This window comes from Staurois parvus, unplaced genomic scaffold, assembly GCF_062004578.1.
Source record: "Staurois parvus isolate SC_StPar_1 unplaced genomic scaffold, SC_StPar_1.0 ptg000137l, whole genome shotgun sequence".
Taxonomy (NCBI): domain Eukaryota; kingdom Metazoa; phylum Chordata; class Amphibia; order Anura; family Ranidae; genus Staurois; species Staurois parvus.
Genome location: NW_028317933.1, coordinates 3,514,725 through 3,540,406, shown reverse-complemented (window position 1 = coordinate 3,540,406; position 25,682 = coordinate 3,514,725). Strand labels below are relative to the sequence as shown.

Genomic DNA, 25,682 nt, shown 5'->3' with positions numbered 1-25,682 from the left:
GTAATAACTCATATGAGCACATGGCTACTGCAGATCAAACAGAGGCTGAGATGGCAGCTTCATTGGCTGTTAAAGATAGCATTACATGAAATTAAACTAGAGAACCAGAGAGGGACACAAAAGAGGCTTCTCTGGCCTATAAAACAACAGCAAGCACCTTATAGTGTATGTTCTTGGGCAGGACTAGGAGTCTCAATCTTACTGATACAGTCTCCTTAAAGTGGTTGTAAAGGTTTTTTACTTTCATGTATTCTATGAGTTCACTGGGACTCATGTATTCATGTATTCTATGAATTCCATGAAGCCTGATCTTGATCCATCAATATGCACGAGAGCAGAGCCTCTCTTGGTTCTGTCCCTCCTCATTGGCTCAGACACAGCAGCGGGAGCCAAGGGCTCTTGCTGCTGTCAATCACAGTCAGTTAGGAGTGGGCAGGGCCAAGCTGCGCTATGTGTGTCTCTTGGACACACAGAGCAGGCTTGGGAGCGAGTATCCGAGAGTGCCCCATAACAAGCAGCTTGCTATGCTGGGCACTTGGTGAAGGTGGGGGGCCTCGAGAAGAGGAGGATCGGGTATGCTCTGTGCAAAACAATTCACAGTGAAGAAGAACAACAAAAGAGAAGCGCACCAACCTTGCGCATTACCTCAGTAACCAAAATTTATTAAATAAAAGAATGGTACTCACAAACAGCGAATAAAAACAAGCATGTAAGTCCTCAAAGGGACTTTAGAGGCAAGACGCCAATGCGAATCCCATCATGGAGGAAGCCACTCAGTACAGCTGACGCATTTCGAAGGACATGCCTTCTTCCTCAGAGCTGGCTGGACTGAGAGTGTGTGTTCCCATTTATGCCTCCAGACTGAAATAGGGCCCTCCCCTATGGGTTGGGCTGTCCTAGGCAGGGAGGAGGGGCCTGGGTGTCAATCAAATACAGTACATAATCAACAAGTTTACAAAGAACCATATAGAATGTACATAAAAGGAATCAAAAAATACTAGAAAATGTTAAAAAGTTCATACATTAATAAAAGCGGCTTGTAAATACATTACTAGAAATTATAAAATTTAAAAATAATAAAAAAAAAATTAAAAAAAAATTAATAAAATAATAAATCCATTGACTAGTAACAAATGTTTTGTCATTTATTATTACTGTCATGCACTGACGGCCAACATGCATGAGATATATGAAATACAATCACTTTAAAGAGAACCCATCATACATGGGATAGCACAAAAATCGGAATTTTTAGTCATAAATTACTGTAGAGATTTAGCTCCCTGTCTTACTAGTATACCTATTGATGGTGGAAACTCATCAGCCAAAAAATTGCTAGGAGAGCAAAGATGCCACTCACTTGCTTCTACATGTTGCTTCCTCACTGTCTGACCAGTAAAGCAAAACTACGCTGTGGCTTTCTCGCTGGTGAGCAAGATTTTGCAGTGATTTGACCAGCAATGGCGCAACCCAATAGAAACAGATGAGCGTTCTTTTAAGCAATCTTCTTACTATATATATTTTTCCTCCAGCAATAAAAACACTAGCATCATAGGACCTAACTGAAACATTTAGATTAGTCCCCTTATTTATTTTTATTCACTATGCCTGAGCGTGACTCTAGGAAGTTAGAGGTCAGATGTCATCTGAAGTCTGGAAGTTTATTTATTTCAGGTACTTATATAGCGCCGTCAATTTACGCAGCACTTTACATATGTATTGTACATTCACATCAGTCCCTAACCCTCAAGGGGCGTACAATCTAAGGTCCCCAACTTACATTCATACATACACATACTAGGGACAATTTAGACAGGATCCAATTAACCTCCCAGCATGTCTTTGGAGTGTGGGAGGAAACCGGAGTACCCAGAGGAAACCCACGTAGGCACAGGGAGAACATGCAAACTCCAGGCAGGTGGTGCCGTGGTTGGTATTTGAACCGACGACCCTAGTACTGCCAGGCGGAAGTGCTAACCATTTAGCCACTGTGTTGCTTCAAGTTGCTCCTTTGTCAACTGCCTCAGCTTACTGTCTGAGCTTCCAGGATTGCGTAACAGTCTAAATTACAGAGCCATGCAGTGCAAAGTAATACAGAGAATTGAAGCATTCTGTTATTTGAATATTTTATGCACACCTAGAAGCTGAAGATTACCCAGAAGCTAGAGAATATAGTTTGGAGCATGATAGGCAGCTCAACGGCAACCAGAAGAAAGAGTGCACAGCAGGCTGGCAACGGTGCTGTCAATTGTGAGGCAACGGCTTAGCGTTGTCAGCCTGCAACAGTAAGTGCTGTTACTGACAAGATCTCCAGGTAAGAAACTTTGTAACAATAAAAGAATATTTGCTTAAAAAAAACTGTATACAGTTAGGCATGATACCGAACATACACTAAACTAGTTTTTGGGTTTACATACACTGTAACCCTTTTGCTGTCAGAGACATTTTTTTATTTTGTCCTTACATACTAAAACGAACAAAGTTTTTACATGAAAGTGCACTTAAAACCCCAAAACATTATATACTGTATTTCCTGAAAGCAGAAATCCTGTGGATTAAAATGGGGGTAAAATCTATGCTCTTAAGTGCAATGAAGAACCAACCATAAGGACAATGCCATAAAGTGCCAGCAAACACAAATGCTCCTGCGCTTGGGGATGGACTCGATGCAGGCTACAACCACATTAAGAATGTCCTGGAACATGCACACCTTGCTGCCCTCAAATAGACCGGGGGAATCCAAATATACTGAATGAGGAAAGAACAAACAGAGGGCGCACAGGCCTACTGCATTACCATAAAAATGTTTAATAAGAAATAAAGTAGGTGTTGTACTCACAAACGACAATAAAGTGAAGGCACATCATAAAGAACAGCTGGGTCAACACCGCGCTGAGTAACAGTCTGCAGTAGGAAGTGTAGACATCCAATAGGCGTTTCGAGGACTTGCCTCTTCCTCAGAGCTCTCTGAGGAAGAGGCAAGTCCTCGAAACGCCTATTGGATGTCTACACTCCCTAATGCGGACTGTTACTCAGCGCGGTGTTGACCCAGCTGTTCTTTATGATGTGCCTTGACTATATTGTCGTTTGTGAGTACAACACCTACTTTATTTCTTATTAAACATTTTTTATGGTAATGCACTAGGCATGTGCGCCCTCTGTTTGTTCTTTCCTCATTCAATGCCATAAAGTGCATTCACTGGATAGCAACCACTGCAGCTGTTAATATCATGCAGATGAATCTAATAGTTCCAAAGAAAATGGGGGTAATTGCTTTTTTTCTGTCACACAATATTTGCACTACTGTATTTGAAATCTATATCAGAAAAAAATACACTCAATTTTAAGTGATGGCTCTAGAATTATTGCTTTTACTGTGCCGAGTACGGTGTGACATCAGTTTTTGATTTTGTATGTGTGTGCACCCAACACATATATTTGCATTCATATGGGTACCAAAAGATTACAGGTTGGGGGGCAGATGTAGAATTGATCAGGTTAGCTGGCAACTGGGAGAAAAAAATGTAAACAAACTCTGGGCTGCTACAGTGGCCAGGAGTTTGTTTACATGCCAGTGCTGTCGCCCCCAAAATAGTTTGCAAAAGGGTTTAACCGCTTCCCCGCCACCCTATAGCAGAAGTGCTGCTACAGGGCTCTGCAAAATCATGTGTATATATACGTGATTTGCATTTCCAGGAAAGGGAAGTGCACGACGCCCTACCCGCACCGCCATTGGCGACTGCAGATGTCGATCATTGGGTCCCGGCCAGAGATTCTCCACCGCCACCTGGAGATCACCAAGAAACAGTGACAGCGGAGAGACCTGTGTGTAAACAACACATGTCTCTGTCCTGCCAGGAAGAACATAGTGCTTTGTATTTCTCTGCACAGCAGAGAAATACACAGCAGCATGTTTCCCTAGTAAAACACACACAGCACATTATGTAAAACAGCACACAGTTAACCCTTTGATCGCCCCAGATGTTAACCCCTTCCCTCCCAGTGTCTGAATGCCCACCACAGTCCTGCTATAAGTTGCTGATCGCCGCCATTATATACATATATATAATATATATTCCAGTATATATACCCTGTTGGCGGCACGTTAATTGTGCGAAGCCAGTTGTGACTCCTTGTGGCTGCCCACTGTGCATGTAAACAGCACACAGTTAACCCTTTGATTGTCCCAGATGTTAACCCCTCCCTGCCCGGTGTCATTAGTACAGTGTCAGTGCTTTCTTACTAGCACTGATCACTATTAGTGTCATTGAGATGTCAGTGGCAGTTCCCGCCCCAGTGTCAGAATGCCCGCCGCAGTCCCGCTATAAGTCGCTGATCACCGCCATTCCTAGTATAAAAAAATAATCCAAGTATATATACTGCCATTTGTAGACACTATAACTTTCACGTAAACCAATTAATTTACATGTATTGGTATTTTTTTTAGCAAAGACATGGAGCAGAATACATTTTGGCCTAAATTTATGACTAACTTTGATTTTTAAAACATTTTTACTGGACATGTTTAATAACAAAAAGTCAAACATACATATACATATATTTTTTTTTCAAAATTGTTGGTCTTTTTTTGTATAGCACAAAAAATTAAAAACACACAGGTGATCAAATACCACTGAAAGAAAGCTCTATTTGTGGGGCAAAAAGGACGTAAATTTAATTTGGGTGCAGTGTTGCATGACCGTGCAATTGTCAGTTAAAATAATGCATCGCTGTATTGCGAAAAAATGGCCTGGTCAGGAAGGCCAAGTGGTTAAAAATCTTTAAGTAATAAATCTTAAAAAGACATCCCCTAGACCAGCGGTTCTCAACCTGGGGGTCGCACGACGCTTCCACAGGGGTTGCCTAAGACCATCGGAAAACACATATTTCCGATGGTCTTAGGAACCGAGACACCGCTCCTCGCCGCCACCGCCGTCTCCAGGTGTGGGCGGGATGCCATGCCGCCCCTGTCATCTGGACACACCTCGAGATCAATCCTCGCCTGTGATTGGCCACCGGCACTGTAGCTCAGGAGAGGCACACAGGCAGCCAATCACCGGCAAGGAGGTGGAGCTTGGAGAGGAGGAGCCGAGCGGCACCGCGAAGATCGAGCGAGTGAAGAGGAGGAGAGCGGCCGGAGAAGGAAGACATCTGACAGGTAAGTGTCGGTACCATGGGAGAGGGAGGGAGCGAGCGAGCCCAGGCTGGAGCAGGGGTCTGCAAGGTAAGTATCATTGGTGTCAGTGGGAATAGTGCCCCATCATTGGTGTCACTAATACCAATGATGGGACACTATTCCTCCCACTGACACCAACGATGGGACACTATTCCTCCCACTGACACCAATGATGGGGCACTATTCCTCCCACTGACACCAACGATGGGGCACTATTCCTCCCCCAAATGACACCAACGATGGGGCACGATTCCTCCCCCCACTGACACCAAGGATGGGGCACTATTCCTCCCCCCACTGACACCAAGGATGGGGCACTATTCCTCCCCCCACTGACACCAACGATGGGGCACAATTCCTCCCCCCACTGACACCAAGGATGGGGCACTATTCCTCCCCCCACTAACACCAAGGATGGGGCACTATTCCTCCCCCCACTGACACCAAGGATGGGGCACTATTCCTCCCCCCACTGACACCTATGATGGGGCACTATTCCCCCCACTGACACCTATGATGGGGCACTATTCCCCCCACTGACACCAATGATGGGGCACTATTCCCCCCACTGACACCTATGATGGGGCACTATTCCTCCCCCCACTGACACCTATGATGGGGCACTATTCCTCCCCCCACTGACACCAATGATGGGGCACTATTCCTCCTCCCACTGACACCAATGATGGGGCACTATTCCTCCCACTGATACCAATGATGGGGCACTATTCCTCCCACTGATACCGATGATGAGGCACTATTCCTCCCACTGACACCGATGATGGGGCACTATTCCTCCCACTGACACCGATGATGGGGCACTATTCCTCCCACTGACACCGATGATGGGGCACTATTCCTCCCACTGATACCGATGATGGGGCACTATTCCTCCCACTGATACCGATGATGGGGCACTATTCCTCCCACTGACACCGATGATGGGGCACTATTCCTCCCACTGACACCGATGATGGGGCACTATTCCTCCCACTGATACCGATGACGGGGCACTATTCCTCACACTGATACCGATGACGAGGCACTATTCCTCCCACTGACACCGATGACGGGGCCCTATTCCTCCCACTGATACCAATGATGGGGCACTATTCCCCCCCACTGACACCAATGACGGGGCACTATTCCTCCCACTGATACCAATGATGGGGCACTTTTCCTCCCACTGACACCAATGATGGGACACTATTCCTCACACTGACACCAATGACGGGGCACTATTCCTCCCACTGACACCAATGACGGGGCACTATTCCTCCCACTGATACCAATGACGAGGCACTATTCCTCCCACTGACACCAATGACGGGGCACTATTCCTACCACTGACACCAATGACGGGGCACTATTCCTCCCACTGACAAAAATGACGGGGCACTATTCCTCCCACTGACACCAATGACGGGGCACTATTCCTCCCACTGACACCAATGACGGGGCACTATTCCTCCCACTGACACCAATGACGGGGCACTATTCCTCCCACTGACACCAATGAAGGGGGCACTATTCCTCCCACTGACACCAATGACGGGGCACTATTCCTCCCACTGATACCAATGATGGGGCACTATTCCTCCCAATGACACCAATGACGTGGCACTATTCCTCCTACTGCAAAATTACAGTTATGAAGTAGCAACGAAAATAATTTTATGGTTGGGGTCACCACAACATGAGGAACTGTATTAAGGGGTCGCGGCATTGGGAAGGTTGAGAACCACTGCCCTAGACTGAGTTATTGGAACCGGTTGTGTATAGACGGCCGCTGGTTGTAGTGGGCAGCCTCTGTACTATCAGGGAGGAACCAGCTACTGCTAGAGTTGGTTCTGGCCAGCTCAGTGGATTGCTTCAAAAAAGGTCTGCATTCTTTCTTGGATACACAGAATATAAATGGATACTAACATTTAGTACTTGTCTGTTAATTCATCTGATTTATTTAATATATATTATTATATATTTATAGACACACTTTACTGACATCCTAGCTAAGTAATTAGTTTGAAATAAAACTTTTAAACTATGTTAACTATATTGAATAAATAAATCAGGTGAATTACAGACAAGTACCGAAAACTGCACGATCTTGAAGTCGCACAAGTGTGAATGGAGCCTGACGGATAATCTTCAATAGACAAAAACGTCTGAACTGAACAAGTCGCATAACTTTTCCCAGCAAGTTTGGCAGGTGTAATTTATCTTATAGCCACGAGGTGGGGCGCTGACACAACTCGCTCTTCGGCTGCGGGGCCCAGTGAAAGGATACGCATGCTCGCAATACTGTGGGGTTTCCCTATTCGCTCTCCACTCAGCCAATGCGATTAGGACGTATCGCAGATGGACCCGGAAATGCTGAGGTGACTGACTGGACTTCCGGTCGGGAAGATGGAGGCTTTCCACCGGCTTCGGCAGTTTGATGCTTATCCCAAGACTCTGGAGGACTTCCGTGTGAAGACATGCGGCGGGGCTGTAGGTGAGGACGGACCATGCACCGGCCTGTATGACCGACACATCACCCACAATCCTCACGGCTGCCAGGTGTCCTCCCTTCCCAGGGACCGGCATGGCTCCTGAGTGTGTATTAACCTGTATATGGGGGAGGGGAGGAGAGACGGCTTTTCATGACAACCCGGACAACTTATGTTCACTGTATACCTGTGTGTACTGTACACTATATATACACACCACCTACACACTGCATATACCACACCTTACACTATATATATATATACACACACCACCTACACACTGCATATACCACACCTTACACTGTATATATATATACACACCACCTACACACTGTGTATTCCACACACCTAGCACTGTATACCTGTGTGTACTGTACACTATATATATATATACACCACCTACACACTGCATATACCACACCTTACACTGTATATATATACCACATCTAGCACTATATACCTGTGTGTACTGAACACTATATATATATACACACACCACCTACACACTGTGTATTCCACACACCTAGCACTGTATATACTGTACACTTAATATATATACCACATCTAGCACTGTATATACTGTACACCCACAACTATATATTGTACACCTAGCACTGTATACACTGTACACCTAATATATACCACACCTAGCACTATATATACGACATCTAGCGCAATATATATATATATATTGTAAACCGAGTACTGTGTATATATAGCAAAACCAGCACTGTATACAATGTACACCTAGCACTGTATATATACCACATCTAGCACTGTATACACCGTACACCCACAACTATATATTGTACACCTAGCACTGTATATATACACCACACCTAGCACTGTATACACTGTACACCTGGCACGGGGTGTGTGTGTGTATATATATATATATATATATATATATACACACACACACATATATATATACACACACATATATACACACACACCACATCTAGCAATGTATACAGTGTACACCTAATATATACACCTAGTATATATACCACACCTAGCACTGTATGTACCACATCTAGGGCTATATATATATATATAGTAAACCGAGTACTGTGTATATATATCACACCCAGCACTGTATACAATGTACACCTAGCACTGTGTGTGTGTGTATATATATATATATATATATATATACACCACATCTAGCACTGTCTACACTGTACACCTGGCACTGTGTATGTATGTATATATATATATATATATATATATATATATATATATATATATATATATATAAATGTATACAATGTACACCTAATATATATATACCACACCTGGCACTGTATATACTGTACACCTATATATATATATATATAGTAAACCAAGTACTGTATATATACCACACCTAGCACTGTATATACTGTACACCTATATATATATATAGTAAACCAAGTACTGTATATATGTATATATACCACACCTAGCACTGTATATACTGTACACCTTACTGTATACACTGTACTGTGCAAAAGTCTTGGGCGGTCGTGAAAAAAATGCTGTAAATGAGGAATGATTTCAGAAACAGAAGTGTTATTAGTTTATCAATTAACAAAATTAAAAATGTACAGAAGAGGAATGCAAATCAAACAATATTTGGTGTGACCACCCTTTGCCTTCAAACCAGCATCGATTCTCTGAGGTAGACTTGCAGACGGTTTTTGAAGCAACTCTGCAGGTAGGTTGGTCTAAACAACTTGGAGAACTAATAGTAGATCTTCTGTGGATGTAGGCTGCCTCAAATCCTTCTGTCTCTTCATGTAATACCAGACAGACTCCATGATGGTGAGATCAGGGCTCTGTGGGGGCCAAATCATCACTTCCAGGACTCCTTGTTCTTCTTTACACTGAGGATAGTTTTTAATAAAATTGGCTGTATGTTAGTGGTGGTTATCCTGCTGCAGAATAAATTTAGGGCCAGTCACGCACCTCCCTGATGGTATGGCATGATGGACAAGTATCTTCCTGTATTTCTCAGCATTGAGGACACCGTTGATCCTGACCAAATCTCTAGAAATGCAGCTCCAAACTTGCAAGGAACCTCCAACATGCTTCACTGTTGGCTGCAGACACTCATTATTGTACCGCTCTCCAGCCATTTGTGAACAAAATGCCTCCTGTTACAGCCATATATTTGATATTTTGCTCTTCAGTCCAGAGCACCTGCTGCTATTTTGCTGCACCCCAGTTGCTATGATTTCATGCATAGTTTAGTCACTTAGCCTTGTTTCCATGTCGGAGGTATGGCTTTTTGATAGAAATTCTTCCATGAAGACCTTTTCTGGCCAGACTTCTCTAGACAGTAGTTGGGTGTACCTGGGTCTCGCTGGTTTCCTCCAGTTCTGTGCTAATGGCACTAATGGACATCTTCCGATCTTGAAAATAAGTAAGCTTGATGAGTCTTTTATCTGCTGCATTAGGCTTCCTTGGCCGACCTCTGCATCTATGGTCCTCAACATTGACCGTTTCTTTGTGCTTCTTCTAAAGAGCTTGAAAAGCACCTCTTGAAACCCCAGTCTGCTTTGGAATGTTTGCCTGGGAGAGACCTTGCTGATGCAGCATAACTACCTTGTGTCTTGTTGCTGTGCTCAATCTTGCCATGGTGTATGACCTGTGACATGAAACTGTCTTCCACAACCTTACCTTAGTAGCAGAGTTTGGCTGTTCCTCACCCAGTTTTAAGCCTCCTACACAGCTGTTTGTTTAAGTTAAAGTGGCTTTAAGTCTCAAGGTTTTGTACCTTAATGCATTCTATGCATTAAGGTTAAAAAAAATAAAACACCTGTCTCATCCCCCTTATACTTGCATGACCCCATTGCGATCCATCGCTGAGCATGAGAGCTGCAGCTTTCCTGGCTTTGTCCCTCCTCACTGGGCAGATCAATAGCAGTGGAAGCCACTGGCTTCCGCTTCTGTCAATCAACTCCAGTGATGGAGCAAGGGGTGGGTCCGAGTCCCGCTGTTTGTGTCAATGGACTCGGGAGCCAGACCGCATGAGTGTTCCCTTGGGAATCGGCTTCCTATTGGGGGCACCAGCACGACAGGAGCACCAGCGGGGGACCCGAGAAGAGGAGGATCAGGGCTGCTCTGTGCAATTCTGTTGCACAGAGTAGATAAGTATAGACGTGTGTTATTTTTAAAAAAATTCCTTTACAACCACTTTAATGATTGTGGGGGAGATTCACTAAAACAGGTGCACTTAGAATCTGGTGTAGTTGTGTATGGTAGTCAATCAGCTTCTAAGTTCAGCTTGTTCAGTGAAGCTTTGGCAATAACACCTGGAAGATGATTAGTTTCTATGCAGAGTTGCACCAGATTTTGCACTTCCCAGGTTTAGTAAATAAAGTCCGCAAATCCCTGATCGATGGATTGACTTGGGTACAATCAGCTTGCCCATAGGTGATTTGAATCTCATCTGGTTCCTACTAAACTGGCTGAGATTCAAACCAACTGTGGCCAGCTGTAACCTGAAAAACATTTTCAGCCACCACATCTGACTGGTAATCTGCCATATTATTGTTCTTGGGTTTAGATGTCTTTAGCAGTCTTTTACAGGGGCCATTTCAGGGCCCATAAAAATAGCTGTGAGTTCTGATGCCTGGGAGGCACAATGCATTGTACAGCCCCCTGCCACCAGCCCTGTCATAATTAATGACAGGTTGAATTATGCAGCGTCTGTATGCTGTCATGGATGGGAGAAATTTCATGTTCATACATCTCTGAACACATATGGCCCTGAACATGAGTGGAGCTCAGCACAGCGTACAGTTATTGTATATATTGTGTATTTTTACAGGGCTGTTGGCAGCAGGCTGTATGCTGTCTGTGTGCCTCCTGGCCACTAGAATTCACCTTGCTATATGGGTAACAGTGCCCATGTGCATGGGCCCTTTAGAGATTTTCTTTTTGTTTCTGCTGGCAACAGAATCTCTTTTAATTGTTTTCTGCCCTTCCAGAACAGTCCAATCAATAGCTATATCTGCTCTTACACATTGTTCCTGCTCACAAAGAGCTCCCTGTTTTTAGCTGGTTGCGGCAGTGAAGATTATGGACCATACTTTCTCCAGAGCTGCTTAGGACAGAGAGAGGTGAGATAACAAAGCTCTGTTACATAAACAGAAGTTAGTGAACCGTAAATCTTTAAACAATGATGTGAGTGTGTAGGTGGAAGTTAACCTTTTACTGTCCATAAGCCAGAAGAGGCAGCCATGTTGAGCAGAAAAGGAACTGGTTTTAAAGGTAAACTGCCAAGGTTTTTTCTTGGAGCCTGCAAAGAACTGCACACATGATCTGTGGATCGTGGGTGCAATGTCAGGCTCCTGCAGACACTGCTGACAGGTCTCTGCTTGTACCTCCCTCCAGCCACACAGTTACTTAGTTGCAGGAAGTGTTGGTGAACTATGAGGGCCCTGGTAGTTCACTGAGAACTACAAGCCGTCTGCTGCAGTGGTAGACAGGACTTGTAGTTTATTAATTCACAAATCTCTGTGAATGAATGACGCAGCTGTGTGGGCAGAGCCACACACAGTCGCACCATTTTTAAAATGTCACAGCGGGTGCGGGGGAGAAGAACCAGTCAGCTGTCACAGGGGGAATGATTGGGAGTACTGCATAGTAACATGTTACACCACACATATTTATTTATTTATCATGTTACTAAAGGTGAACTTATTTAGCGGCGCAAGCTCTCAGACTGTCATCCTCATCCTTGTTTCACTACTTCCTTGCTTCGCCTCTTCATTAATCTCGCACCTGGAAGAGGCATGCAGGTTGGCAGCTCTGACTTCATCTGTTGTCTGCTTGTTCCACTGCAGCAACTCACAAGTTTTTAAAGTTGAACTCTGGGCACAACCTTGATATAAATTCACTTTGTGTGCACCAAAAGCCCATGCAAACTGAGATATTACCTTGTAAACTTAGTAGTGAAATAATCACTGTGCTGTATATAGCCTGAACAGATATGTGGGAATGACCATGACAGGCATCATCCTCTACAGGCTGACTGCAACAAACTGCAGGGGGATGGATACAAAACCAGTCACCCCGGACAAGGAGATGAAGCAACAATGACCTTTTTATAAATATGTTGTTCTTTTCATTGTGGAAAATCAAATAAAAGTTAAATTTAAAAAAAAAAAAAACAATGACCTTTATATATTACAACCCCAATTCCAAAAAAGTTGGGACACTGTAACATCTACATAAAAACAGAATGTAATGATTTGCAAATCTCATAAACTCATATTTTATTTGCAAAAGAAAATACTGTTGAAAACATATTAAAGTGAAGTAAACACACAGTTTAATTTACATTATCCTTTCTATTTCTGTATGCCGATGATGGCACTTTATTATTTTAATTTAAAAAACATCTTTTTCCTAATCGATATACATCTGTCACATGTTCCAGCTCTTTCCCAGCCTGTCTTCAGAGAAACAGTGGCAAGAGGAGCTTCTAGTTCTCTGCTTCTGGTCACATGTTCAAAATAAAAAAAAAAGCTGTACTATATACCTTCAATAATAGTGTAAATAATAAAGAAAACTCAGTGATCCAGGAGGTGCAATACACTTTATTATACCAAACTATTTGTTACCCAAATTAGTTTAAATATTTTTCCTGGCAGTCTAAAGAGCATCGGTTAAGCACAAGGTTTTTAAATCTTGTCATATACTTGAGGTTTGTGTGTATATAAGCAACGGGAATGCCACACACCAAGAAGCAAAATAATATTCTTCTCTTGTTAAAATTGTCAGCAGGAACAGATTCTATTCTGACATGTTTCATGCTAGGCACAGCACCTTTTCAAAGAGAAAGTGCTTGGGTGAAACATGTCAGAATGGAACCCGTTCCCGCTGGCTATTTTAAAAAAGGAAGAATAATATTTGCATCTCAGTGTGTAGCATTCATGTTGTTGGTACAATTGCTTTAGTGGAGACAAGCCGAGTCAGCACCTGGGATGTGATTGTGGAGCCAGATGTTTCCTGGAGCTGCATGTGATAAATTTGATTTTGTATGTGTGTGTATATAATCAGAACGAAGTCCCCGGTCACATTGGGTGTGATTTGGCATGCTCTGCGACTTGCAAATTGTATACCAAGTCACACCCTATTGTCCGCTATTAGAGCAGTCATATTGATGCGGTTCCGACTTGGTTGGAGCCACACTGGTTTCTAAAGTAGTACAGGCGAATTGCATAGACATCTGTGTCAGACAGGGTGGATAAAAATCAATGATTTTTTTAAAAAAATCAAAAAAAATCTGATTTTTTTTATTTAAATCGGATTTTTTTTATTTAAATCAGATTTGTTTTATTTTAATTGGATTTTTTTGAATAAAATGCTTTTTGAGGAAAATATATTACCATCCAAAGGTTATTCCATCATGAAATAAAGATTAGTTTTTTAATTATGTAGAATAAGGCTGTATATGTTTAATTGTTCTGGTAAATAAATTCCATGAATCCATTCACAATGTCATGCTCTTCCAGAGGTTTTTGTACGATTATTGGGCAGTTTCTCTGCCTACAAGATATTATCACAGATGCTTGGTTTACTTTTGCAGTTCTCAAAACTGAATTTGACTCAGCGGAGATCACATGCCTCTTCTTCACAGCAAAAATGTTATAACATGAACAGAGTTAAGAAAAAGACCTGAATCCTAACTTCTGGGGATAAAAACTGGGGATAAAAAAACTAATATGAAAAGTTGTTATTCTAAAAATCTTCATCTACTTGCATATTAAAGTTATACCAGCAAGAATTAGTCTTTATGTAGAAAACTAGGATATATATCAAGCCTTACTGACTAGTGATTTAAATCGTGATTTAAATCAGTTTGATTTAAATCAAATCCACCCTGGTGTCAGATGTTATTATTATTATTATTATTATACAGGATTTATATATTATTATTATTATACAGGATTTATATAGCACCAACAGTATTCTCAGCGCTTTACAATATAAAGGGAGACAATACAGCAACAATACAGTTGAATACAAGAGAAATAGGAGGGCCTAATCCTTGGAGCTTACAATCTAGGAGATGTCTTGCAAATCGCAACTGAAATCTTACAGGTCACCCGATTTTGAAATCGTGCGACTTCACTGTAAGTTGCACAATTTCAAAATCGGCTTTGATGTGGCCGGGGGGCTTAGCGGGGAAAGCCAAGAAATTTCTGCAGGCAAAAGTGAAGGCAGGACTTCCCTGATGGGGGCACAAACGGGATCGATTTTGGCAATAGATAAACAGTACATTTGGTAATGATGCCATTTGGATAAATAACAGAGTTTTGGTCTCGTAGTTTTAATTTACAAGTTCAAATGTGTTGGCCAAGTCATAACTTTCTGTAAGCATTGAGTCTGAATGTTGGTATTGTATCATACATGTGAACTGATTTGTCATTGTTAACTGAATTTTCATCTTTTTATCTTTCTTTCCAGTTACCGTGATTAGTGGTCTTATAATGCTGATTTTGTTTTTCTCTGAGCTCCAGTATTTTCTCACTAAAGAGGTAAGTCCTCTGCTTTCATTTTTGATTCTGCCATTTCATTTATATTTCTGGGACTTAAAGTGGTTGTAAACTTCAGTCATGTAATTTGAACAAAGCACAGATATCTGTAATGTTTACTTGTCTGTTTCCAAAGCTCTGAGTGTCCTGTCTCTCTGGTGCATCTTTATCAGCATGTGTCACTTTTGAGAAATTTTCACCACACAGGAGATAACATTGTGATGGGGGAGGGAGCTCAGCACACAGCTAATCTACTCACAACACAGCTCTGCATTTTGAAGGGGGAGTGTGTCCATTCCCTCCATTCAGCTGTCACACAATGTACAAGTTCTGTAACGACAGCTCTCCGCCCCCTCCTCTGTGATACTGACAGACCAAGAAGTATTTTATCACAATTCGGTCCTTTTGAAGGAATGTAGAGAAGACTACAGATAAACAAGTAAAACTTATGTAGGAGGATTTTTCACCTCTGGGTATCATCTGAGGCCGGTCACTTAAAGTTGCATTAAAGCGTTGTCTTTTTTTTTTTTTCTTTTAACCCCCCCACCGGCGCTTTTGGCTCCTCCTCTCCAAGCAGTGCCCCCAGGAAAAGCTGCTTGTTCTGGGGGCACATCTTCATGCTTGTCCCTGAGCCGCTGCTCCTTGCGTCCATAGGACACAGAGCCGCGGCTTGCATTCCCCCTGCTCTCTTCCTCATAGGCTCATTGCTGTCACAGCCAATGGGGAGGAAGAGACCCCAAACAGCAGAGGCTGTCGAGGACATCACTGGATCGGAGGGGGCTTAGGCAAGGATTAGAAGGGGGGCGCTGCACACAGAATGTTTTTTACCTTCATGCATAGAATACATGAAGGTTAAAAACCTTGAGCATTTAGAAGCACTTTCACTTGGTATATGTGAAGGTTTACAACCATTTTAAATAATGTGACCTTTCTCCAGAATAAACATAAAATAACCTGAGAGGAGCACATTCTGTGTACTTTCCATTGTAGGCAGCAGGATACAAGTTGTTCAAATGCAGTACGGCATAAACTCTCAATTTTAAAGTGCATATAAACCCAGGAACAAAATGTAAAGTATTGCACCTTACTGGTCCTTAGATATTGTGGCTGTATTAGTTTTCTTTTTTATAGACCTTTTTTCCTTTATCACTTGTTGATTCTGCTTGCAACACACTTCCTTGTCCTGGGGTGATAAGGATCACTAGCTATGCTTTGTCTTTGGAGGAGCATCATTGTCCTCTTGTGTTAGGACTACAGAACACCCCTCCCTACCCCTGTAACATGGGGACGGGGGTGCTTTGTAGTTTACAATAAAACTAGGAAGTTGAATGCTGTTCAATGCACAGGAAAGGCAAAAGGATACTAGATTTCTGGAAAAATAAACAATATTTTTTTTTTCTTTGTTCCGTGCTTGGCTTGGTATGCAACCACTACATCTTAGGACTGGTAATCTGCAATTAGTTTGCTTTTTGGTGTAGACACCATTTAAAGCGGAGTTCCACCTGGAAAAGAAAAAAAAAAGTCAGTAGCTACAAAAACTGTAGCTGCTGGCTTTTAAAATAGAGACACTTACCTGCCCCTCAGTCCAGCAGTGTCCTCACCACCGCTGGTTTCCCTGTCCGTCTTCTCTCCCCGGCACCGGCATCTTCAGTGTGGGCACCCAGCTGTGACAGCTTGCAGCTTCACAGCCGGGTGCCCACTGCGCATGCGCGAGAAACGCTGCGCTGGATCAGGATCACCTAGGTGATTGCAGCGGAAGTGGGAGCGGGGACATGTCAAATTCGGGTAACCCCCCCCCCGCTCCCCGAAGGTGCCAATCCCTAATGGGGAGCGGGGGACAAAGGTTTAAAGCAGAACTTCCCTTTTTTGGGTGGAGCTCCGCTTTTAAAGTGATTTTAATGGGGTATGAAAGGTGACAGTGTTGACATGGTACCTGCAAGTAGCTGTTAGCTTTCAGATCAATCGCTGTGTCCCTTTTGGAGCTTCAGGTAACTCAGGCTATACACAAGGCCCACACTTCTTCAAGTTGAGATGAAATCCCTAAATGAGGCAATACCTAAGAACACCTTCCCTGTTGTGTATTTTATTTTATTTTTTTTTCATTTTGTAAAGCCCAATTTACCTTTGCAATGACCACCACCCCTCCACATTGCAAATTCTCCTATCTGGGGATGCTGGAATATGGAGAAATAGCTCCCTTATTGTGAGATCCAGCTTGGTCTTTCCAGCCGTGTGACTGATCCCACACAGCTTCCTGTGTAAGCTGCTCATGGCTGCATTCACAGTCTCGCCTCCTCAACTTCAAAACGGGGTTAATAACCCTGCATTGTACATGAGGTTGAGCTTTGCGGAGAAGATGAGAGTACTGGAGTTGGACTTTAATACTTTTTCAGAAGTGTTCAGGTTGGTCTTGTGCCATGCAGGGTGCTTTTTCCTGTTCGCCTCTTCTTTAGCACTGGATGTTTGCATCATTACCCTGTTAGTGGATGGATCTAAGATGTCTTGAACTCACAGTAGGTCTTTCATCTGGTAAAGTGACAGTCATTCAGCCCCAAAGACTGAGCAGTTTTCGTGGTGACTAGTTTGTGGAAATAATGCCTAAGTGACGAGTATTGCTGTCAATGCTGCTTTTTTATTTTACCTGTTGCTGGGGGGACTTTAAAAAAAAAAAGTGTCCAGAGTTGAGCTTTATGCACCACCCAACATTCAGCTGTAAAAAGGCAGAGCTGTAGTGGCCATTAAAGCGGAACTTTACCCATAACAACTTGATAACAAATGTAATTTAGCACAGAACATACATTCCACAATAATAATTATGTTACTAAAATTAGTGTGTGCTGTAAATTGCCTCCAGTATAGTTCCTGTTTTTTTTTTCTGGCTGGAGAGCGTCATCATTTTTTTCTTTTACTTGTTTTATTGAGTATATGCAAATAATGTACATTCACATAAAAATATTCTGAATACAGGAGAACAATGGCGATATGAGATTTTGGCAATATTGAGTAAACTGTAAGAAAAGGTACAATGTATCAGTGTAGACATGGATCAATTGCCTGTACGGTGAGTGTAGTCAGAATTTTGGCAAAGAACACATAGCATAGTGCCAGTTAACACATAACCAAATTACAAATCATACAATAGCTTGACCTTTAGAGAAAAAAGGGTCATTGTTATGCCGAGAACATGGGTGAGCACAATAAACTGGAGGGTCTGTGCCTGAAAAAAGTCATCAACTGTATCCTGTCTGTACTATTGTATCCTGTGGTGGCCAAGTATTAAATACGGCCGTCTTGACTATACACAAATAAGGGAGCTATGGTGTAGAATTGGCTGTCAAGAAAAGGAGAGAGTCTGTAGTGTCCTTTGTATCTAGCCAGGGTCCCCAAATTTTATAAATGTTCCCCGGGCGCTCTCTAGCCTTATAGGTCTGCTTATACAGAGGCAAGGTTTGGTAAATTATTTTTTTCTGGAGACCATTATTTTGCTGAAGCCCAGAACCCCTGAGTAGCACTAAATCTTTAGACCGCTGGCAGATTGACCTCTATGGGTTCTGATTTTCGGCACAGTGACAAAAAAAAATAGCAACTGAGCATGTGCAGAGCAGGGTGATCCAGTGTATAGGCACTTATTTTTAATGTTTTACATAGCTATACCTGCAAAAGCGGCCAGCCTGAAGAGACCTATCAGGACCTAATTTCTGACTAAAGTTCCACTTTAGGAGTTCTGCCATTTAACAGTTGAATTACAAGGGGGTAAGGATTAGGCTCTGTGTACATCCTGGGACCTAGGATTCAAGGGAGCTTCCCAAAGATTGATTTGAAGAGTTGGGCAAGTTCTTGGAAGGACTTCAGTCAATATTGACTCACATCCAGAACTCAAACTAAAGCTTTTATAATCTGTCCCTTTCCAGGGACAAGTCTGGTTGTCACTGTTGGCTATAGTGCAAAATTAATAACGTTTTATTTGTGCTCATTAAAGTGTTACTAAACCCCGGACCCTGCATTCACTATACCTGGTCTCCCCGGACCCTGCATTCACTATACCTGGTCTCCCCGGACCCTGCATTCACTATACCTGGTCTCCCCGGACCCTGCATTCACTATACCTGGTCTCCCCGGACCCTGCATTCACTATACCTGGTCTCCCCGGACCCTGCATTCACTATATCTGGTCTCCCCGGACCCTGCATTCACTATACCTGGTCTCCACGGACCCTGCAGTCACTATATCTGGTCTCCCGGACCCTGAATTCACTATACCTGGTCTCCCGGACCCTGCATTCACTATACCTGGTCTCCACGGACCCTGCATTCACTATATCTGGTCTCCCCGGACCCTGCATTCACTATACCTGGTCTCCACGGACTCTGCATTCACTATACCTGGTCTCCCAGGACCCTGCATTCACTATACCTGGTCTCCCAGGACCCTGCATTCACTATATCTGGTCTCCCCGGACCCTGCATTCACTATATCTGGTCTCCCCGGACCCTGCATTCACTATATCTGGTCTCCCCGGACCCTGCATTCACTATATCCGGTCTCCCCGGACCCTGCATTCACTATATCCGGTCTCCCCGGACCCTGCATTCACTATATCCGGTCTCCCCGGACCCTGCATTCACTATATCCGGTCTCCCCGGACCCTGCATTCACTATATCCGGTCTCCCCGGACCCCGCATTCACTATACCTGGTCTCCCGGACCCCGCATTCACTATATTTGGTCTCCCCGGACCCCGCATTCACTATATTTGGTCTCCCCGGACCCCGCATTCACTATATTTGGTCTCCCCGGACCCCGCATTCACTATATCAGGTCTCCACGGACCCCGCATTCACTATATCTGGTCTCCCAGGACCCCGCATTCACTATATCTGGTCTCCCAGGACCCCGCATTCACTATATTTGGTCTCCCCGGACCCCGCATTCACTATATCAGGTCTCCACGGACCCCGCATTCACTATATCTGGTCTCCCAGGACCCCGCATTCACTATATCTGGTCTCCCCGGACCCCGCATTCACTATATCTGGTCTCCCCGGACCCCGCATTCACTATATCTGGTCTCCCCGGACCCCGCATTCACTATATCTGGTCTCCCCGGACCCCGCATTCACTATATCTGGTCTCCCCGGACCCCGCATTCACTATATCTGGTCTCCCCGGACCCCGCATTCACTATATCTGGTCTCCCCGGACCCCGCATTCACTATATCTGGTCTCCCCGGACCCCGCATTCACTATATCTGGTCTCCCCGGACCCCGCATTCACTATATCTGGTCTCCCCGGACCCCGCATTCACTATATCTGGTCTCCCCGGACCCCGCATTCACTATATCTGGTCTCCCAGGACCCCGCATTCACTATATCTGGTCTCCCAGGACCCCGCATTCACTATATTTGGTCTCCCCGGACCCCGCATTCACTATATCAGGTCTCCACGGACCCCGCATTCACTATATCTGGTCTCCCCGGACCCCGCATTCACTATATCTGGTCTCCCCGGACCCCGCATTCACTATATCTGGTCTCCCCGGACCCCGCATTCACTATATCTGGTCTCCCCGGACCCCGCATTCACTATATCTGGTCTCCCCGGACCCCGCATTCACTATATCTGGTCTCCCCGGACCCCGCATTCACTATATCTGGTCTCCCCGGACCCCGCATTCACTATATCTGGTCTCCCCGGACCCCGCATTCACTATATCTGGTCTCCCCGGACCCCGCATTCACTATATCTGGTCTCCCCGGACCCCGCATTCACTATATCTGGTCTCCCCGGACCCCGCATTCACTATATCTGGTCTCCCCGGACCCCGCATTCACTATATCTGGTCTCCCCGGACCCCGCATTCACTATATCTGGTCTCCCCGGACCCCGCATTCACTATATCTGGTCTCCCCGGACCCCGCATTCACTATATCTGGTCTCCCCGGACCCCGCATTCACTATATCTGGTCTCCCCGGACCCCGCATTCACTATACCTGGTCTCCCCGGACCCCGCATTCACTATATTTGGTCTCCCCGGACCCCGCATTCACTATATTTGGTCTCCCCGGACCCCGCATTCACTATATTTGGTCTCCCCGGACCCCGCATTCACTATATTTGGTCTCCCCGGACCCCGCATTCACTATATCAGGTCTCCACGGACCCCGCATTCACTATATCTGGTCTCCCAGGACCCCGCATTCACTATATTTGGTCTCCCCGGACCCCGCATTCACTATATCAGGTCTCCACGGACCCCGCATTCACTATATCTGGTCTCCCAGGACCCCGCATTCACTATATCTGGTCTCCCCGGACCCCGCATTCACTATATCTGGTCTCCCCGGACCCCGCATTCACTATATCTGGTCTCCCAGGACCCCGCATTCACTATATCTGGTCTCCCCGGACCCCGCATTCACTATATCTGGTCTCCCCGGACCCCGCATTCACTATATCTGGTCTCCCCGGACCCCGCATTCACTATATCTGGTCTCCCCGGACCCCGCATTCACTATATCTGGTCTCCCAGGACCCCGCATTCACTATATCTGGTCTCCCCGGACCCCGCATTCACTATATCTGGTCTCCCCGGACCCCGCATTCACTATATCTGGTCTCCCCGGACCCCGCATTCACTATATCTGGTCTCCCCGGACCCCGCATTCACTATATCTGGTCTCCCCGGACCCCGCATTCACTATATCTGGTCTCCCCGGACCCCGCATTCACTATATCTGGTCTCCCCGGACCCCGCATTCACTATATCTGGTCTCCCCGGACCCCGCATTCACTATATCTGGTCTCCCCGGACCCCGCATTCACTATATCTGGTCTCCCCGGACCCCGCATTCACTATATCTGGTCTCCCCGGACCCCGCATTCACTATATCTGGTCTCCCCGGACCCCGCATTCACTATATCTGGTCTCCCCGGACCCCGCATTCACTATATCTGGTCTCCCCGGACCCCGCATTCACTATATCTGGTCTCCCCGGACCCCGCATTCACTATATCTGGTCTCCCCGGACCCCGCATTCACTATATCTGGTCTCCCCGGACCCCGCATTCACTATATCTGGTCTCCCCGGACCCCGCATTCACTATATCTGGTCTCCCCGGACCCCGCATTCACTATATCTGGTCTCCCCGGACCCCGCATTCACTATATCTGGTCTCCCCGGACCCCGCATTCACTATATCTGGTCTCCCCGGACCCCGCATTCACTATATCTGGTCTCCCCGGACCCCGCATTCACTATATCTGGTCTCCCCGGACCCCGCATTCACTATATCTGGTCTCCCCGGACCCCGCATTCACTATATCTGGTCTCCCCGGACCCCGCATTCACTATATCTGGTCTCCCCGGACCCCGCATTCACTATATCTGGTCTCCCCGGACCCCGCATTCACTATACCTGGTCTCCCCGGACCCCGCATTCACTATATTTGGTCTCCCCGGACCCCGCATTCACTATATTTGGTCTCCCCGGACCCCGCATTCACTATATTTGGTCTCCCCGGACCCCGCATTCACTATATCAGGTCTCCACGGACCCCGCATTCACTATATCTGGTCTCCCAGGACCCCGCATTCACTATATTTGGTCTCCCCGGACCCCGCATTCACTATATCAGGTCTCCACAGACCCCGCATTCACTATATCTGGTCTCCCAGGACCCCGCATTCACTATATCTGGTCTCCCCGGACCCCGCATTCACTATATCTGGTCTCCCCGGACCCCGCATTCACTATATCTGGTCTCCCAGGACCCCGCATTCACTATATCTGGTCTCCCCGGACCCCGCATTCACTATATCTGGTCTCCCCGGACCCCGCATTCACTATATCTGGTCTCCCCGGACCCCGCATTCACTATATCTGGTCTCCCCGGACCCCGCATTCACTATATCTGGTCTCCCCGGACCCCGCATTCACTATATCTGGTCTCCCCGGACCCCGCATTCACTATATCTGGTCTCCCCGGACCCCGCATTCACTATATCTGGTCTCCCCGGACCCCGCATTCACTATATCTGGTCTCCCCGGACCCCGCATTCACTATATCTGGTCTCCCCGGACCCCGCATTCACTATATCTGGTCTCCCCGGACCCCGCATTCACTATATCTGGTCTCCCCGGACCCCGCATTCACTATATCTGGTCTCCCCGGACCCCGCATTCACTATATCTGGTCTCCCCGGACCCCGCATTCACTATATCTGGTCTCCCCGGACCCCGCATTCACTATATCTGGTCTCCCCGGACCCCGCATTCACTATATCTGGTCTCCCCGGACCCCGCATTCACTATATCTGGTCTCCCCGGACCCCGCATTCACTATATCTGGTCTCCCCGGACCCCGCATTCACTATATCTGGTCTCCCCGGACCCCGCATTCACTATATCTGGTCTCCCCGGACCCCGCATTCACTATATCTGGTCTCCCCGGACCCCGCATTCACTATATCTGGTCTCCCCGGACCCCGCATTCACTATATCTGGTCTCCCCGGACCCCGCATTCACTATATCAGGTCTCCACGGACCCCGCATTCACTATACCTGGTCTCCACGGACCCTGCATTCACTATATCTGGTCTCCCCGGACCCTGCATTCACTATACCTGGTCTCCACGGACCCTGCATTCACTATACCTGGTCTCCACGGACCCTGCATTCACTATACCTGGTCTCCCAGGACCCTGCATTCACTATACCTGGTCTCCCCGGACCCTGCATTCACTATATCTGGTCTCCCCGGACCCTGCATTCACTATATCTGGTCTCCCCGGACCCTGCATTCACTATATCTGGTCTCCCCGGACCCTGCATTCACTATATCTGGTCTCCCCGGACCCTGCATTCACTATATCTGGTCTCCCCGGACCCTGCATTCACTATATCCGGTCTCCCCGGACCCTGCATTCACTATATCCGGTCTCCCCGGACCCTGCATTCACTATATTTGGTCTCCATGGACCCCGCATTCACTATACCTGGTCTCCCCGGACCCCGCATTCACTATATCTGGTCTCCCCGGACCCCGCATTCACTATATCTGGTCTCCCCGGACCCCGCATTCACTATATCTGGTCTCCCCGGACCCCGCATTCACTATATCTGGTCTCCCCGGACCCCGCATTCACTATATCTGGTCTCCCCGGACCCCGCATTCACTATATCTGGTCTCCCCGGACCCCGCATTCACTATATCTGGTCTCCCACAGTACACACAACATGGAAATGCAATTATTTTAGTAAATATAAACTGCTAAATACCTTTTCTCAGCAGCAGTATATAGTAGTCTTGTGACATATATCAGTGTCCAGCAGCACTTGTTAAAGCTTTTAGGAGGAGTTTTCATTCTCCTTTTACTGTCCTATGAAGTTGCACGACCCCTGACATTCTGTCTGGACAGTGCTGATTGGCCCTGTGCTGATCACACGCACCCTCCCAAGAAAAAGAAACTCTAGCAATACACACCAAACTGAGCCTGTGCAGCTTGCCCACAAGGCTCTGTTCTATCAGGAGATGAGTCGGGGACAGTGGAAGAAGGGGGGGATCAGAGAAGACAGGATCGAACAGTCTTTTTACACAATGCAGCGGATTAACCCCTTAAGTTCCACAGTGAGTATAACAAGCATGCTTTACTGCATATACAGACTGATTTTACTGCTTCACTTTTGGAATTTTTAAAACACTTCTTTAGCTTAGTAGTAAACAACGCTGTGCAGATTAGGAGATATATTGACACTACATAAATGTATTTGCATTTTAAGGTGAACCAGTAATTTTTGTTTAGAGTTTTGATAGAGTGAGGAAGATCATCTGAGAAGTCATTATTGCTGTCTGTTTCCTTGTTGGGGATCCTTCCCCTCGCTTTCTACCTGATGACACAACAGGAAGCGTGAGGAAATCTCTGAAAAAGTTGGAGAAGGCAACAGTTGTCACTGAGTCAAGTGTCCTCTTCGGGAGATTTCTTGACACTTACCTTAATGAGGCCCACATGGCAATAAAAACTGAGGTTTAAACAGTCCCAACTATGTATGACATTTAAAATGAACAAAAATGGGCAGAAGAAGAAACAATGACTTACATGATGCAGTCTGTCAGCATTAACACGGCAGGTTTTATTTTTCTCCTCCTTTAATTTGCTCCTAGATCTGGTATTTTTCTACTTCCATTAACAGGCTGAGAAATGTGTCTTCATTGTGTATGAAATTGTTTGGCTGATGTTTGCTGAAATGCATCTGTGACTTTACTGAATCTTCCTGTGTTTTTTTTTGTTATATTTCTTAGGTGTATCCTGAACTATTTGTTGATAAAACTAGAGGAGACAAGTTAAAGATCAATATTGATATTGTATTTCCACATATGCCTTGTGCTTGTAAGTAAGCTTTATTCAATTGTGAAAGTTTTGCTGAAATAAAAAGATTTGCATTGGTGATTCTGGGTGGGATCATGAATGCTGCCATTGCT

The 25,682-nt window shown here is 45.4% G+C and overlaps 1 protein-coding gene across 2 annotated transcripts in view; it reads left to right on the top strand.

The window, feature by feature from the left end:
* The first annotated feature begins 7,544 nt into the window (after positions 1-7,544).
* ERGIC3 (ERGIC and golgi 3) overlaps positions 7,545-25,682 on the top strand; it is a 53,691-nt gene continuing 35,553 nt past the window's right edge. The window contains exons 1-3 of one of the 2 annotated variants that reach the window (XM_089673257.1): positions 7,545-7,670; positions 15,130-15,200; positions 25,503-25,590. In XM_089673257.1, the coding sequence (XP_089529383.1) occupies positions 7,583-7,670; positions 15,130-15,200; positions 25,503-25,590 (247 nt within the window). In that variant the 5' untranslated portion in view covers positions 7,545-7,582. The remainder of the gene's footprint in view (positions 7,671-15,129; positions 15,201-25,502; positions 25,591-25,682) is intronic. The other variant, XM_089673256.1, reaches the window with a different exon arrangement.